The sequence below is a fragment of the Vipera berus genome (genome assembly GCF_964194415.1).
Source record: "Vipera berus genome assembly, chromosome: 5".
In the NCBI taxonomy this organism is placed as follows: domain Eukaryota; kingdom Metazoa; phylum Chordata; class Lepidosauria; order Squamata; family Viperidae; genus Vipera; species Vipera berus.
This window is the reverse complement of record NC_138207.1, coordinates 64,126,410-64,142,586: the sequence shown is the minus strand read 5'-3', so window position 1 is coordinate 64,142,586 and position 16,177 is coordinate 64,126,410. Positions and strand designations below refer to the sequence as shown.

Genomic DNA, 16,177 nt, shown 5'->3' with positions numbered 1-16,177 from the left:
TGCCTTCATTCGTGGTTATTGTTAGGCCTGACTTCTGAAGGCAGAGCGGCAGCTAATAATTCAGCTGCACCAGTCATTGACATTAATGTTGCTTAAATCCCTCCAGGCTGCATAGGCTTTCTGATCATTCATGCCTTGGTGGTGTGCCAAAAGAGTGAATCAGCCTGCTTTCTAAGGTGTCATCTAAAGAATTTTCATTAGACAGAGTAGTTGCTTAAACTTGGTTGTCAAGGTCACAGATAGTACAGGAGCACCGGGGACATTATCAATTGGCGCTATGTCCTTGTAGTTAATATCAATGTCATTTGCAAACAGCTGTCTCGTTTGAAATAATCAACAGCTTTACTTTCTCTTTAGGAAGCAACCATGCTGGAATAATAATAAAAAGTTACTGATAAGGTTGCAAAAATAATCCGTAAATAAACTACAATTATTACGAGAAGCTTTTCATTTTATACAATTTGGACTACAGAACAGTTAATATGAGAAGATTCCTCTTTCTGCCATGGTAGGGCTCCTTTTCCTATCATGCTTGGCAACCTTTGGATTGCCTTCAAATCAGTCTGATGATATTAGCAGCAAAGGAATGGACTCAATAATGAACAAATGCTTTCCAAGAGAACCAGTGGCCTCTATTAACTGTATTAGAGAGAATCTGTAACGTGATCTGGTTAGATTGAGGGCCAACTATTTTATTTTTGTGGGTTCAGTCTCGCTTGGGAGCCAGTGAATATATAGTTATCCAATATGCCAGTTTGCTGAAGGCTTCAGTAATCTAGAACTTTTATAAAAGCTGTCAGCCTATCTGGATGTTTTTTTCACAAATGTTTTGAAGTATCGGTACTTCTTGACTTATGACCGATTGTTTAATAACCATTCAAAGTTATAACAGACTTTTAAAAAGCTACTTACGAACCATCCTCAATGTTACAACAGTGACACTGCCCTCACCCATGGTCACATGATTGCATTTTGGGCATTTGGCAGGCAGCTTGCATTTACAGCCAATTGCAGAGACCCACAATCACAGGACTATGATTAACATTGTTTTTTACTTGTTTCTGGCGCTTTTTGCCTCTTTCCAGCAAAAACTTTGTTTTGTGGTCTCCAGTAAAAAAAAAACACCCATTCAAAAGAATGGGTTTACTAAAGGACCACATGGTTTGCTTAACAACTAGGTGATTCATTTTATGAAACCATTGAACTCACTTTACAATCATCATAAAAAGAGTCATAAAATCAAGTCTGGGGATGTCTCTGCAATAACTTATGACCAAAATTAGAGACTCCATTGTGGTTGTAAGTCAAGGACTACCTGTAGCCTTTTAACAAGTCTACACTTTTTTGTTTTACTGCTACTAATTATCCAGAAATAACCACGACAGTTTATTACATTATTACATTACTGCTACATCTTCCTTCAGAAATAATTTCTCTTGTTCATCACAAAGGGCGGAGAAGGATCTCCAAGAGACGATTAGGGGGCATTTAATTGTATCCACCAAAGCAAACTAGAGAAGCAGAAGACAATGTGTTCTTTTGTGATCATTCTTCCAGGAAAGAAGAGAGGAGATGTATTATACATTGCTTCTATGATTCTGAGCACTGATTCCCATTCCAGAAACATTGTATGTGTTGGAAAAGAATTTAATTTGTCTTCCTTGTTTGCTGTCCTCTTATTGGTTGCTTTTTTAAAAGAAAATATTGGTTTTTTTAAAAAAAATTTCTTTCTTCACTTTGCAGAAATCAGAGTGCTTGGGATGTTTGCATAACATTGTCCTTTCCATTCTCAGTATTGTCAGGGTATGCATATGTGCACCTTAAATAAATAAAACTAAACACTACATATAAGATTGGAACAAATGCACTGCCCCAAATGGTAAAGCAACACAACAATAAAAACAAAAGAACAAAAGAAAAGGGGAACATAATTAGCTATCCCAGCAGCTGCACAATGATTGTTATTTTTCGCCCACCAGCTGGATAGGATAGTGCAAATCTGTAAGCTATTGTAGAGGTAAAGTCTAGTCAATTAAGAGCTCAAGAGCCTGCACGGAGCTGCTAATTTTGGCACAGTGTGGTCATCCTTGGAGAGTCAGGGGCCATCAGGTGGCCTTAGAAAACCAGTCCAGGATGGAGACACAACAGTTAAAAACTCCCTTGCCAATAGCTTCACTTATTTGCATTTGCTTTTTAGCTTGATAGTATTAATAAATGTAGGAAGGAAGAATGATGGAATATTTTGGCTGCAGCTCACCAGCTCATTAAATCAGCGTCCTTGGTGCCAGGCCAGTAGATTTTGTTTCTATAAAACAACTTGAAAGAACTGGTCAGTAGCATTTAGCACAAAGCCTGTTCATACTGGTGAGAATATTGTCATAACACATACTCTGGTGACAGCATAGCATCCCTGCTATTTGATCAATATACATACAATAGTGATATAAGGAAAATCCAATTCTAGGGTGTTTTGTGGGGGAAAACTCCCTGCCCCATTTTATGTTGGCTGCCATCAAGTAAAATACAATATATTGCCTACAAAGGGCCATATTCACTGGTGAAATGAAAAGCATGTAGAGTTGCAGCTTAACTTACAGTTGGCTGAAAGGAGACCTTTAGGAGAATGCAACACTAGAGATACTTAAACACAGTCATGTAAAAGATAGTGTCCTTCGAGAAATATAATCCAACCTAACCCTCTGAATCTCAATACATATGCTGGAGCACTTTGTCTTCAATCCTTTAGTACACCTTCCAATTGTTTCAAGTGTTGTTGTTTTTTTGTTGTTGTTCTTTGAGCTGGTCTTTTTGTCTTTGCCTCCCTAATTTTCTTTGAGATTTAAGGCAAGACAGAATAGCACCTGTAAGGAGGAGGCAATCATAGCTCTGCACCCTATATAAATGTAAGCAAATATAAAAAAGGAGCAGGACTTTGATTGGCTTCTTAACATTTTGGCTTCCTATGCAGATAACCCTGATAACAATTTAGTTCTAAGGTCACTGCAAAACCAGATAGTGGAAATGGCTCTACTGCGCAATTGTTCAAGTTTGATTCTCAAAACCTGATCACCTGTAAACTTTTAAGGATTGTACCTCATTGAAACCATCCTAATCTTGGGCTCTGTCACCCTAAGTCAGGGGTAGGCAACCTTGGCTCTTTTATGACTCATGGACTTCAACTCCCAGAATTCCTGAGCCAGCCAAGTCAATTCTGGGAGTTGAAGTCCATGAGTCATAAAAGAGCCAAGGTTGCCTACCCCTGCCCTAAGTGGTTGGACTCATGGATGATTTCAGGCTGATGATTATGAAACGTGTTGTAAAAACAGGTGACAAGGGAAAACAATTTAAAAATGGAAGGAAGGGGGGAAACCAGACCAGAAAACATGAGCATTCTTCTGGCTTCCTGTAATTTTCTCATTAACATGGAAATTTTCAATTGTTTGTTTAGAATGTCTTTGTGCAATAATTTGGCTGCAGTGTGGAACTTCCTGCCTTAAAGAATTTGATCTAGATAACTATTAAACCTGTATTCAGAAGGCACCAAATAGTTCTGATTTCCTACTTGATGATAATGGAGCTGTCTTCAACCTATATCATTGATTGCTTTTCTCCAATGTGATACTATCTTCGCTTTTATTTACTACTATGAATATTTAAGATTATGAGCATTCTTACCTTAAAGAAAAATCTAGAAGTATGGTTTGTGGCTTAGTTTGCTTCTTTAAAATAAAGTTTAATATTTTTGAACATATCCAAAACAAATGGAAAACTACATAACAATATCTCTTCATCCTTTCCTTGCAGTTGAAGTTGAGACACTTTATAACATTATTTTTCACTATATCTTAATATAAGGAATAATGATATTAACACCTGTTTATTAAATATATCAGGAATTCAGAGTTTCTAATGCTACATAGATCTCCCCAGGTCAGAGGTGTGTGATTTTTCTATCTTGGGAGAATTTGACCAATTCTTCCCAGAATGTGATTATTCCCAAGTAGTTCATAATTTCCCCTATCATCATATAAACAAGTTTATGATTCAGATTATAATTATAATACAGTCCTCCAGATATTGAGGGGCTCTGGAGCCATGTCCAAGTTACATCTGAAAAATCTTTCTTGTGGTGCTGTTGGTGCAATTCTTCAGCCACTGGGGCTCATGGGATATATTAAGGGGAAATAAAACATTTACTAGCCTGAAACTGGTACTGTATATTCATTTCTTTTTCAGTCTGACAAGAGTCGAACAGAACTTCTCTGCCATGTTTTTTTCCCTACTGGCTGCACAGGATACTAAATATCACCTAATATGGTTTACAACATACAAGTATAATTTGAGTATTTTAAAAGAGAAATTGGTTTCACTTGTTTTACAGCTGTCTATAGACAAAGAAAGTAGTTATACTGAAAATAGATATTACAAATAGAATTTACTAACTTAGCATAAACTAGTAGCCTCAGTGATGCTGGGATCTCTTCTTTCCTTCTTTATGGGGCTGATGACTGGGTTCATGGGTAACATAGCCCTGAAGATCATGACAGATCTTATTCATTGCAATACAATTGGGTGGGGGTGGGGGGGAAGCAGTAACCTCCACCACCAACCACCCCAAAAAACCCACAAACTGAAGACAATATTGGGCAACTTCATTCTGTAAAAAACTTCAAGATCAAATCAGCACAACTGAGTATGTTAAAATTACTATCGTAAAGTTCTGGATGAAATACTTTCAAGTAATTGTATTTATTCAAATGATCAAAAAAAAGTTTTCTCAATTGATAGGAAACAGGATACAGACCCAATAAACAAAGTAAAGGATTGTGAAAGCTCTGTTTGAATGGACTATTAGTCAAGTCACCATTTTATGTTTCAATCGGTGCTACACATTCGTGCATGAACCAGACCATGAATAGGAAGATGCATCTACATCACAGGGTCCCTTTCATTTCATAAGAGCTGCACCAATCAGCACCGTAGCCCTTTGTTGCAATGATGTAGTTGGGCTTCTATAGAAATTTGAAGGCTTCAAAAATTAACCAGAACACCTACTGTTCCTGTGGAAATGCAAAAATAATTTTGCAGTGTTTTCTCTGGAGCTATTTAGTAGGCAGCTTCCCAGAACATGAATGTTTCATCCCATCCCACTTCTTAGCACCCAGGACTTTTACCCTCCCCCTAGAAGACATTGGCCTTGGCGTTTTCTCTTGCACAGTAGCTATTTCTGGTTGCTTTACATTAGTTTACATAGTGTACGTAGACATAATAGGCCAACATGGCATATCTTTCAAACCTGAAATAGGCTCAGCAACTGGATATTGTACCATTTGAAATGCAACTATGAAAAAAATCCCCTTCACACTGCAAATTATTTCAAATAATATTATATACTGCTAATCTAATTCATGCTTTCAGAGTATGTTTTTATAAACATTTTCTTTAATAATTTCATTATGTTTTTCTGTAAACAATGTGTATGAAATTGCATTGATAACTGCTGATATAAAAATAGTTTTCTATTACTGCCTCAAATGATTGCCTTTCAAACAGTATTACAAGGCTACCAGCATGTGTAACTCCTAATTAGATAAGGCAAATATGAATTTGGAAAACGGCAAGTGTCATAATAATACAAATTATATCTGGTACCGTAATACACATTTCTGAGCCTACAATAATTTTTAATAAATTAGGACGTGCTCCAGGATTGGATTTTTTATTACAATGGGATTCATTTTCTCTATTTCTGTGCTTTCTATTTAGGATCATGCAGACAATCCATTGGGCGCAGCAGTAACTCTGGCTCATGAACTAGGCCACAATTTTGGTATGAACCATGATACACTGGAAAGAGGTTGCAACTGCAAAACAACTGCAGACAAAGGTGGCTGTATTATGAACCCTTCAACTGGGTAAGTGCAAATTATATTTGGAAAAAATGTTTGCCTTTTACTGTAACTTTTAGATGAGAGGTATAACTCCAAAAACTTCATAAGAAGAATACATCCTGTTCATAACAATGAGATGTTAGTGCAAAGAGTCTCCCATAAATTGTTAGAATAAAAATATTCTAAATTTTCAATTCTTGAAGAAAATAAATATATTTTGGTACTCATAGCCCCTCCCAGAACCAATTAATGACGAATACCAAGGTACCACTGTATTAGCTTGGTAGATCAAGGGATCTAGGGACTATAGATGATGTTCTCTTTACTAAAATGGTAAAGCAGGGTCTTGATGATTGCAAAATGACACCACTCAAAGTCTCCTCATTAATTTCAGCTTGAGGGATGTACTGAGTGGAATGTCCCAGGGCTACGCCCTTTGCCCAGTGTTGTTGAACAACAGTGTTTGTATCATTGCAGATGATACAAAACTGGAAGGGATGAGTAATACTTGAGAAGTGGTGGATTCCAAAAGATCTAGACAGGCTTGAGCAGTGGGCTGAAATGAATAGGATGGATTTAAGTGTAACAAGAAGTTCTGCAAAATAAAAACCACATGTATATGATGAGGAGAACTGGCTTGGCAATAGTACATAGGAAAAGGATCTGGGCGTTCTTGTAGACGGCCAATTAAATGTGAGGCAGCAGTGTGATGCAGCTGTTAAAAATTCAGATACCATCTTGGAATACATTACTAGGAACACACAATTTAGGTCATTCTACCCCAGTCAGAGCCCAATAGTATTCTATTGCTGGTTCAAATAGTTTTGTCCTCATCCTGAATGCAGTGCCTATTTTTTTCATAGAATTTGTGACTTACATTTGTTTCATTTTTTTCTATGCATTTATTGTTTGAAGCTGAGGGTCTGCAAAATCAAAATAAATTACCCTGAGAATAAAAACATGTTTTAACTAGCTCAATTTATTTAAATCATAGTGTGCTCAATTTAAGAGACTAGGTTACTTTTTTTTTGCTTTTGAGAAAATGATCCCCTTTTTCATTATTTTTAAATGTATGTATGCACATAAATATGAACATTGTCCTTTAGTTAAAGATACTGCTGCCAATGTGGTTTTATTTATGAATATACATGGAATTTATTTTCTGCTCTGTTGCCTATTGTTTAAACAAAATCAGGTGGCAATGGTAATACAAGTGCTTGTTAATGATAGCCTGGTTTACCAATCACATCGAGATGTCAAGTTCATTATAATCTCCTTTCTTTTTTTCACTGCTGGTTTGAAATAAATATTCTTTTTTCCTTCTTGTATGTCATGTTGTCTTCAGGAAGCTGAAAATGCTTAATTCTGAATCAGCCAGGACCAATAATTTGTATTGCCATCTTGAGTATTTTAGGAGAGTTACTGGTTTGAATGCTTATTCAGAATTTTTAAAGGAAATTTGGGTGATTTTACAAATGGACATTTTGATTAGCCTGGAAATTAGTCCAGAAAAATCACTAGGTCACAGAATTGCTTACCAGCCCTAGAAATCAAACAACTTTTTGCTAGATACCTCTGTTGTAAGAGAAATGATAACCTTAGTTCTTTGAACAACTTATCTAGGAGTTATTCTTATTTGCCACAAGTAATTCCTTCAATTTGTTTTATATTATGTAGGAGAAATAATTATCAAGATTTGGGAGATGAGATCTCCAAAATAATAATAATGAGATACAGTTTCCCATTCACCATGAGGACAGCAAAGCAATACCAGTACTACTTTTTTTCTCCAGAGACTTAAGACTTGTAGAAACTAAGCCTCACCCAATCCATATTTGCACATCTTTCACACCTACCCAACTGAAAGTCTAACTCAGGGGTCTTCAAACTTGGCCCTTTTATGACTTGTGGACTTCAACTCCCAGAATTCCTCAGCCAGCGTGAGGAGTTCCAGAAGACTTGAGGAGGAACACTATTGTTCATGTATCTTATCTGATGTAATGATTACAAAGATTTCCCATATATTTTTACACCTTTCAGCAAGCGCACCAGCGCTCTTGGTATTTTTCTCATTCTGGATGCTGTTGCCTCATCCAATTCATATGGTATCCATCTGTTATTTTAAGAACCATCTTTTGTCATGAGAACTTTATTTCTCATGTCTAGTTGAGTCTTCATTTTATTTTTCACATGAAATCTTACTGAAGAAACCTTTCTGCCTTTTAGCCTTCTTTCTATTTATACAAAGCTACAGGTTACCACTGCCCCATAGCAAAATATTGATTAGCATTTTATGCTAGCAATAATATATTGACATTCAGATACTGATACAAGGTCAGTATATTCTATCATTTGCATACATTTTTGTATTATTGGTGTATCAAAATTGCATATTGTAACAGGCATAATTATGTGTCTTGTCTTTGATCCTTCTTCTCACCAAACTTTAACAATTTCTGGAACACTATACGTTCAACATACCATCATATAAGTGCTTGTAAAAAGTGCTTAAAGTACTAAGAAAATCTTATTTAACAGAGAAACATCTTTGAAGATGTCACTGTTAAGATCTGTCTGCTTGGTTCTCTATTAAATGTTTTGTGGCTAGGGGAAGGAAGAAAGTCATGACACTTGTGTCATTTTATTTTAATAATGAATTTGAAACCAGTCCATTTGTAACCTTTGCCCAGCACTAATTAGTTTACAGGCTTAGGAGAGACTATGCCTCCCAGTAGAGCATGATTAAATTGCTTCAGCTCAACAATTTTGATCCAGTTGTTGAAATTATTGAAAGAGGAGACAGCAAGCAGGAAATAAATGGGTGTACATTACAAGTTTACATGAGATTCAGCAAATAGCCTCATGAACACAACTGAGATGCTTGCTAGACTCCTGCTGGACTTGACTAGATGGTTGAGGGGGTTGAGGAGTATACACAGGGACAGAATTGAGTGTTGAGAAACTGACTAACACTCATTGCTTTATCCAGTAATTATTTTCATGTCACACTCTCCAGAAAAAATAAATAAAGATGAGCTGAAATAATAGGAAGCATTCTAGTGGGTTGTTGAGGATGAAAGACAGCAACAGGTTAAATTTGCTTTCTGATAAACATATGTTGTTATTGGCTACACCATTGTTCAGTAACTTCCACCACTGACATAAGACTTGGTCAAGCATGAATCTGAGTACAAATAAAGAGATCAAATAAGCTTCTTTGGAATCACGTTAGCCTTTATAAGTTAGCCTTTATAAGAATTGTATTCTCAATAAAACTTTGCTTGGAAAATAATTACTTTTGGTTTTAGGCAGCTGTTGGAGAACCTGACATCTTTCTTATTAGGATTGCACAATATTTCAGATCTGATTCCAGAAAGGTATTTCAGGGCATTCAGAGATTAATCAAAACCCCAAGTCTGCCTTTCTTCCACACTTGCCACAGTCTTCATAATTTAGACCTCTCCAGTTTATATATGTATATTGATATTCCAAATGTCTTTTTTAATCCATTGCTTTGTTTTCTTTACCCTATTTTTTTCTAGCCATCTTTTTATAGAGTTGCATCTGAGTATATGACCCAGTAATGTCTGTTTTCTTTCTTTGGTGGCCTTTTGAGGCTTCTTTATTCCTATGCCATCCCTTGGACTTGAGGATTTGATCTTTTTATTCATCCTAAATGCCACTTTTCAAAACCTCCTTAAATATGGTTCATGTCTCACAGTTATAAAGAAGAATTAACCAGATGTTATAATTAATAATTCTCACTGTTAATTTTAAGTCAATTTTCCTTGAGGTCAGAATATTTTTCATGCTTAGAAAAGTTTTCCTTTATTTCACCAGCTGTTTTTCCATCTTCTGTGAACAAGTGTCAAGACAAATACAGTTCTTGACTTAAGAATGGCATTATAGATCATTGATTTAAATTTTGGATATTTTTTCTCTTTTTTAAAAAAATATTTATATATCAGAGCTCCACAATCTTTTTGGCTTGGCGGCCCAGAGGGAAAGTGGGGAGCAGGGAAATGTGTTTGTGTGTGTGTGCACGTGCACAAGCACAAACTGGCGCATGCACTGCAGCAGCACTAGTGTCCACATGCATGCGCGAGCGGGTCACTAGCACCCACGTAATGCTGGCAGTGGTGCTAGCACCCCCACGCATGTGCAAATGGGGCTACTAGCGCCCATGCGGTGGCACTAGCAAGAGTGGGGGGTGCGCGCACAAGTGCACATACTCACCAGCCATTCCCACAAAGTTTTCACTTGCTGTATTCTCAGTTAGAAGCTCTTGATTCTTTTCTTTTTCTACCAGGAGCACAATATCATCTGTATATCTTGTTTATTTTCATATCTTCATATTTAGTCCTGGTGTAGTGCTTAGTTCATCAAATATTTTTCAGTGTAGACATGGAAAAGGAGGGGTGAAAGGACACAATCATGGTAAAAAAATTTCTGGATTGAAAACTTCAAGCTTTAAAGAAGTTTGCTCCCAGTATAGATTCATTATAATACTACCATAATGTCTTTGCCATCCTTTCCAATTGAACAGCAATTCAAGCCTGCTGATTGCCTGTGGTTGCAATGCAAATGCTATAGATACATTTTACCATTCTATGGATTTCAATAGGGATTTTGACATTTCTTGAAGTCCTTCTTTGTAAAACAGCACCGTAATTTCTTTTATAAAATATGAGATAATGTTTTATAACATAACATAAAACATTAATGTGATTCCTGGTCCCAAAATATAGCATGGGGAAAGAATATACGGACACGTATGAATATGTTCTGCCGTATGTTTTAAAATAGAATAGGTTTTAAAAATAACAACTATTCTGAACTTGATTTTTACCAGATTATTTAAATAGTTGGTATATTAAGAATTCAGCTTCTTTGAAGCCATCTTCAATGAAAATTCAGAGATAAAAGGAAAATACCCATATGATGTTATTGAAAGGCAATGATATTAGTAATACACCATACATCATTTGTATCCTGCTTGCTTAAAACTATTCTTTCATCTCTCATTTCATTCATTTCATATGGGTAGCTTGGGAACAATAACACAGTGGAAGTTTAAAGCAATGTATTTGCTTTGGCAAGTAACTTACCTAAACACTGCCAATTGATGTACACTGAAAGCTGTAACTCTCTGGAGAGTCTTAGGGCCTCTCTGAATGATGATTTCCAATACATATGCAAACTCACTTCTACACATAATGAGATCAGAGACAAGCCCCTGCCCTTTCTTCAGAGCCCTCATCCAAGTCCATTTTGGTGGGTGATTGAGTTTAATGTGGGTCCTCTGTCTTAATTGCAATAGGGAGCACATTTCCTAAAATTTATTTCTTGAAATTCAAGGTTTTTCCTTGCTTAGATTGTCATCCCTGTGTGATGGTTTCTCCCATGGAAAACATCATGGATTTATACATTTTTAATAAATAGTGATACCCAGATTTTTTTTCTTCTCAAACAGCAGTTATTTTTAGTGAAAATAATTTTAAAAAGAGAAAGATTCATTCCTATTTGCATTATAAGTAGTAGAAACAAGAGGTGTACAGAGACAATCCAGTCCATTGTAAGGACTAGGTCCAGAGCTTCAGAAATGTTCTCGTATACTCTGGATCATCCAGGAATGATTTTAATTTGCCTTATTTTTCATCCAAATGGGGTAAAGCTGGCAGAACGTTTAGGCTAATATGAACAGACGAAACACCCTGACATTCCTAGAAATCAATCTCAAGATTTTTCAGCTACGTTTCTTTAAAGTTCATTCTTCTAAATACAGTAATACCTCAGTACTCATCGTTATCAGGAGGTGCGATGACTACCAAAAATGATGAGTACCAATTTTTTCCTGTAAGGAATAATGTAATGAGATACAAGGCAGCTGACACCGACAAGTTCTAGCTTGTGTGTCAAGTATCAAACAAACAATGAGTACTGAGACAAAATTTTTGCATCAAAATGCATTGAGTACCAAATTCACTGTGTTTCAAAGCAGTTGAGTACCAAGGTACCATGACCACATCTTTCTTGTTTTAAGGCAGAGTGCCATGAAATTATGAGCAAAAAAAAATCTGTTTATCAGGACATCTGTATATCTGATAGATTTCAAGACTTGGAGGGATTTGTCCAAGAAAGGAGTTGTGTAAAGATCAGTGGTGCCTCTTCCAAATGTGGTACTCTGAAAGTAGGAAGAAATCTAAAAGATTAATGTAATGAAAGAAGTCAGCCATTAAGCCAACCAGCTAGTTAAACCAAATCATAAAACATCATCATACAGCAGCAAAGTAATATTTTCCAAGATTGATCAACTTCCCACAGTGCAGATTGGGGGAGAGGGGCACTACAAAGACTATTATTAGTTAAGGTCAGATAATATTCTCCTTCCTGCTCTCCACCACTGCAGCTTACACAAACAACAAAACCCATTTCCTACCCCATGGGCAAAAAAATGCAGGCAATGGAGCCATAATTTATAATACACTTATACCCATGATTTTAAGCAATAGACCAGATCAGAGCTCTAGGGAGAGCTCGAATTTGAAGTGGAACAAATGAGATCTTTCCACTCAAATGAGTACAAATAAAAATCTATTCCAAATTGTCCCATCCTCTTTGGAATACGGGCTTCCCCTCGATCTGGTTCAGAGCTCCAGCAGAAATGGAGGAATAATATCTTGAAGCTTTGGAAACAGCCAGTCCATTTATATCAGTGTTTTACTTAAAGTTTCTCTTGAGTTGGGTTGTGCTTGTGTTTTGCCTGGAAATGGTATCATCATCAGAAACAAACCAGGTGGAAGGAAGTTGTGTGGAAACCTGGACACAATGAGGTGTGTAAAGCAGAAGAAGCTTGAATTTCTACTTGTGCCATCTGCTTCTTATGCAAAGAATAACCCTCTTTATTTCTGTCCATTGTACATGTGGTAGTTTGCTATAATGGATGTGTGGAGGAATTAAAATTGAGAGAATTGATTAATACACCTGAACATCTTCAGTAAGCAGAGCAATTATTAGTTGCAGCCAAGAATGGTTAACCCCAGATTAACTGATTTTTCTTAAATTAGAAATGCTTTGCCTTTCTCAGGCCTGCTGGTTATAGATGTTTATATGCAGAATCAGCAGAACCTTCTGAATTTATCTGTTTAATGATTTTTAGAAAATGAAATTATCTTGGCAAGGTAAACCGTTCCTAATTAAATTCTGCAGCATCTATATTTCCAGCCCAGTCTGAATTTAAATACACACACACACACACAAACACAATCCTGAAGTTCACTGCTGCCCAATAAATTAGTTGTGACAGACTTGCTGTTTTGCTCTTTTGCCAGCAATATAACTTGCATTTAAAAAAAATCACTGTGATATAGTTCAATTCTTCCCTATTTTCATTGGGAAGAAACAAGCATGAAATGTCAGAATAGTCTTCTGTCAGCATTTCGTTTAAATTCTTGAAATCAATAGGGTGCAGCTGAGGGACAATCATTCTTCATTTGCTATTAAACACTTAAAACCATTATAAATATCTTTAATTTTTTCCAATGGAAAAAGACATAATTATAACTTTAAACAATGTCCAAAATTGCCCCAAATCTCAGCATATCAAAATAAGGTTCTTAACTAAGCATTTTCCTAGTTAGGCTAACTTGCTATATATAAATACTTTGTGTATGTATTTAAAAAAAAGGAAGGAGCATTTGGCGATTCATATTGCTCCAATCCTTCTGTAGGGACCAGAAGAACAGACTCTTTACTCAGGCATTTGGGTTAGGTCAAGTGGGTCAATGGTTAGATAAGTTCTGGTGTTGTTCATATTTTTCTTTTTTTTCTGTGAGAGGGGTTATATTTTATCTTGGGATACTTCAATAACTGTGGAGTTCTTGGTGCTCTCAGAATGTGGTTATTGAGCTGCAGACGTTTCATTATTCAACTAGGTAACATCATCAGTACAAGTCTGATGTTTTTTAGCTGGCTAATGAAACATTTGCAAGCAACAACCAAGCTCACAGAGCATCAAAAAGTCCACATGGGTAGCTGTACAAATCTAATAAACAAACAGAAAAATAAACATAATAATGTGAGCATCCAACTATATAATGTGACTGCTGAGAGAGATGTTTACTCTTTGTGAAAACCAGACATTCATTTGATTAATGCTATGTCATTTGTCTTCTTTTTCCTATTATAAATAGATCTAAATTTAAAGCAGCTGCTTTCTTTAATGAAAGTTATTTTAAGATGATGGATTAAGCCATACTGTTTGCTTATTCTTCATGTAAGGTGGATGCTATAAGTATTACTTAATTCTCTAGGGTTTTTTTAATGCAATATGAAAAAGATAAACAGCTGATGCATACATACACACAGACATACATGGTGTGTGTGTGTTTGTGATGGTATAGGCATTCGTTTCCCTTGCTAAGACTATGGATACAGTCAACTGAAGCACATTTTGGCCATATGACACGTGTGATTCGTATGACATATGTCAGTCATGCACAGGCTATTCTAGCTCAGCTAGATCCTCCAATCTAGCAACTACCTGGCAACCCAACTGTATTCTACATACACTCGGGAAACAGTGATGATACAGGATTCAGATTAATAATTGGAAGGTTTGGGCTGATGGTGCGGTGTGTATGTAACTAGACAAGGTTTGCTAGTGACTAATATCATTTTATCCTCTATTTGTGAGGTAAGGCAAGAGCTACATCTTCTTCCATCAGTGTATTGGTGACATAGATCACTGCACGAAACAGCTCTATAATTAGTGACCCAAATAATTTAATGCTTATTTATGACTCACAGATTGGCATGATTTGCAGTTTTCAAAACTAATATTGTTATCAGTCTTCTGTCTATAGTAAAATCTGTTTTAACTTCTTCTATATATCCTTTTTGACAAGAACATGTATAGAATTTTTCTATATGTCTATATAGATATGGGAATATCTCTGTCTGTCTGTCTGTCTGTCTGTCTGTCTGTCTGTCTGTCTGTCTATCTATCTATCTATCTATCTATCTATCTATCTATCTATCTATCTATCTATCTATCTATCTATCTATCTATCTTCCCATATGTACATAAAATACAATGACCAAAAATAAAGTTTTGTCACTGGTTCAGTCCTTTCCATAGTAGGTTTTTTGACATATTGGTAAAATGTTTTGTCAAAACAGCCTAGGATGAAATACTAGTGCTTCCAGCTATGGTTTTATATAGCAGGGTGCCAGAAAAAATAAAATACTTACAAGATGCCTATTGATTGACAATTCTGGGAACCTTCTTTTGGCAAGCATCTCTTTGGGTAGGGTTTGTTCTTCTCTACCACTCTACCTGTTAATAAAAACCAATGCTGTGTTCTATTGTGTCAGTTCTATCTTCTAGGATTTCAATTTTGGATGTTCCCCTGTTTTGCATTATAAAAATGCTTTGCCATCAGGGAAAGGGGGAAAAAACCATAGCTTTGTAAATAATTATTTAAATATTAGTTAAGTCCTAGCGTAATTTTTACATTAATTAATATCCCTCATCATGTTGTGAAGGCTTGACATTTCTTGAAGATTTTCTGAATTATATGCCCAGCAGCATTCATTTAATCACAAGAGTAGAGGAGGCAACTTGGAAACTGATTGCAAGCAATGTGCTTCCAATAGTAATGTCAGTGATTTACCGTGATTCACTTTTTGTTAGGAATAGATGTCATGTTTAGTGCAACAATTTAGGCACAAACTAATTTAGTTTGGTTCCTTATCTACAATTTTCTTTAACGTTGGCAAAAGCTACAAAGAATGTTACAACTTTTGCTCTTTTTTCTCCCTTAAGTGTGAATCCAGGGTGACCTTCCTCTCTCTGGTTTTCTTTTGTTTTCTTAAATCACTGGGCTGACATTAAGTCTTAAACAGTAAATTGTGAAATCCAGGCCCTTTGCTGTCAAGTTAATTGTTATTAATGAGGTAGCAATTTAAAGGAAATGGAATAATAGATAAAGCAGAGGCAAATGTAAACTGATTTTAAGTACTCTCCTTGAGTGCTTAGTTTTCAACAGGAACGACAGTTGAGTATAGCTTCCACAGAGCTTTGCATAGCAGATAATTCGGGAATACAGTTAGAAGTGATGTCAAGCTTGATAAATTGAGTTAGCATTGCTTCACTTTGATCACAGATTTCTATTTTTTTTTTTAAAAAAGAAAGATCTTGCTGTATATTTGTCAAAGGAAAATACAGTTTATTATGCTTTACTTGGCAGTTTTGTGATTGTGGAACTATTATGCTGTGTCCTCTA

The 16,177-nt window shown here is 36.0% G+C and overlaps 1 protein-coding gene across 1 annotated transcript in view; it reads left to right on the top strand.

The window, feature by feature from the left end:
• The window catches only part of ADAM12 (ADAM metallopeptidase domain 12), a 308,768-nt gene that overhangs the window by 227,233 nt on the left and 65,358 nt on the right, over window positions 1–16,177 (top strand). The window contains exon 11 of the mRNA XM_081329681.1: window positions 5,767–5,915. Coding sequence (XP_081185807.1) covers window positions 5,767–5,915 — 149 coding nt within the window. The remainder of the gene's footprint in view (window positions 1–5,766; window positions 5,916–16,177) is intronic.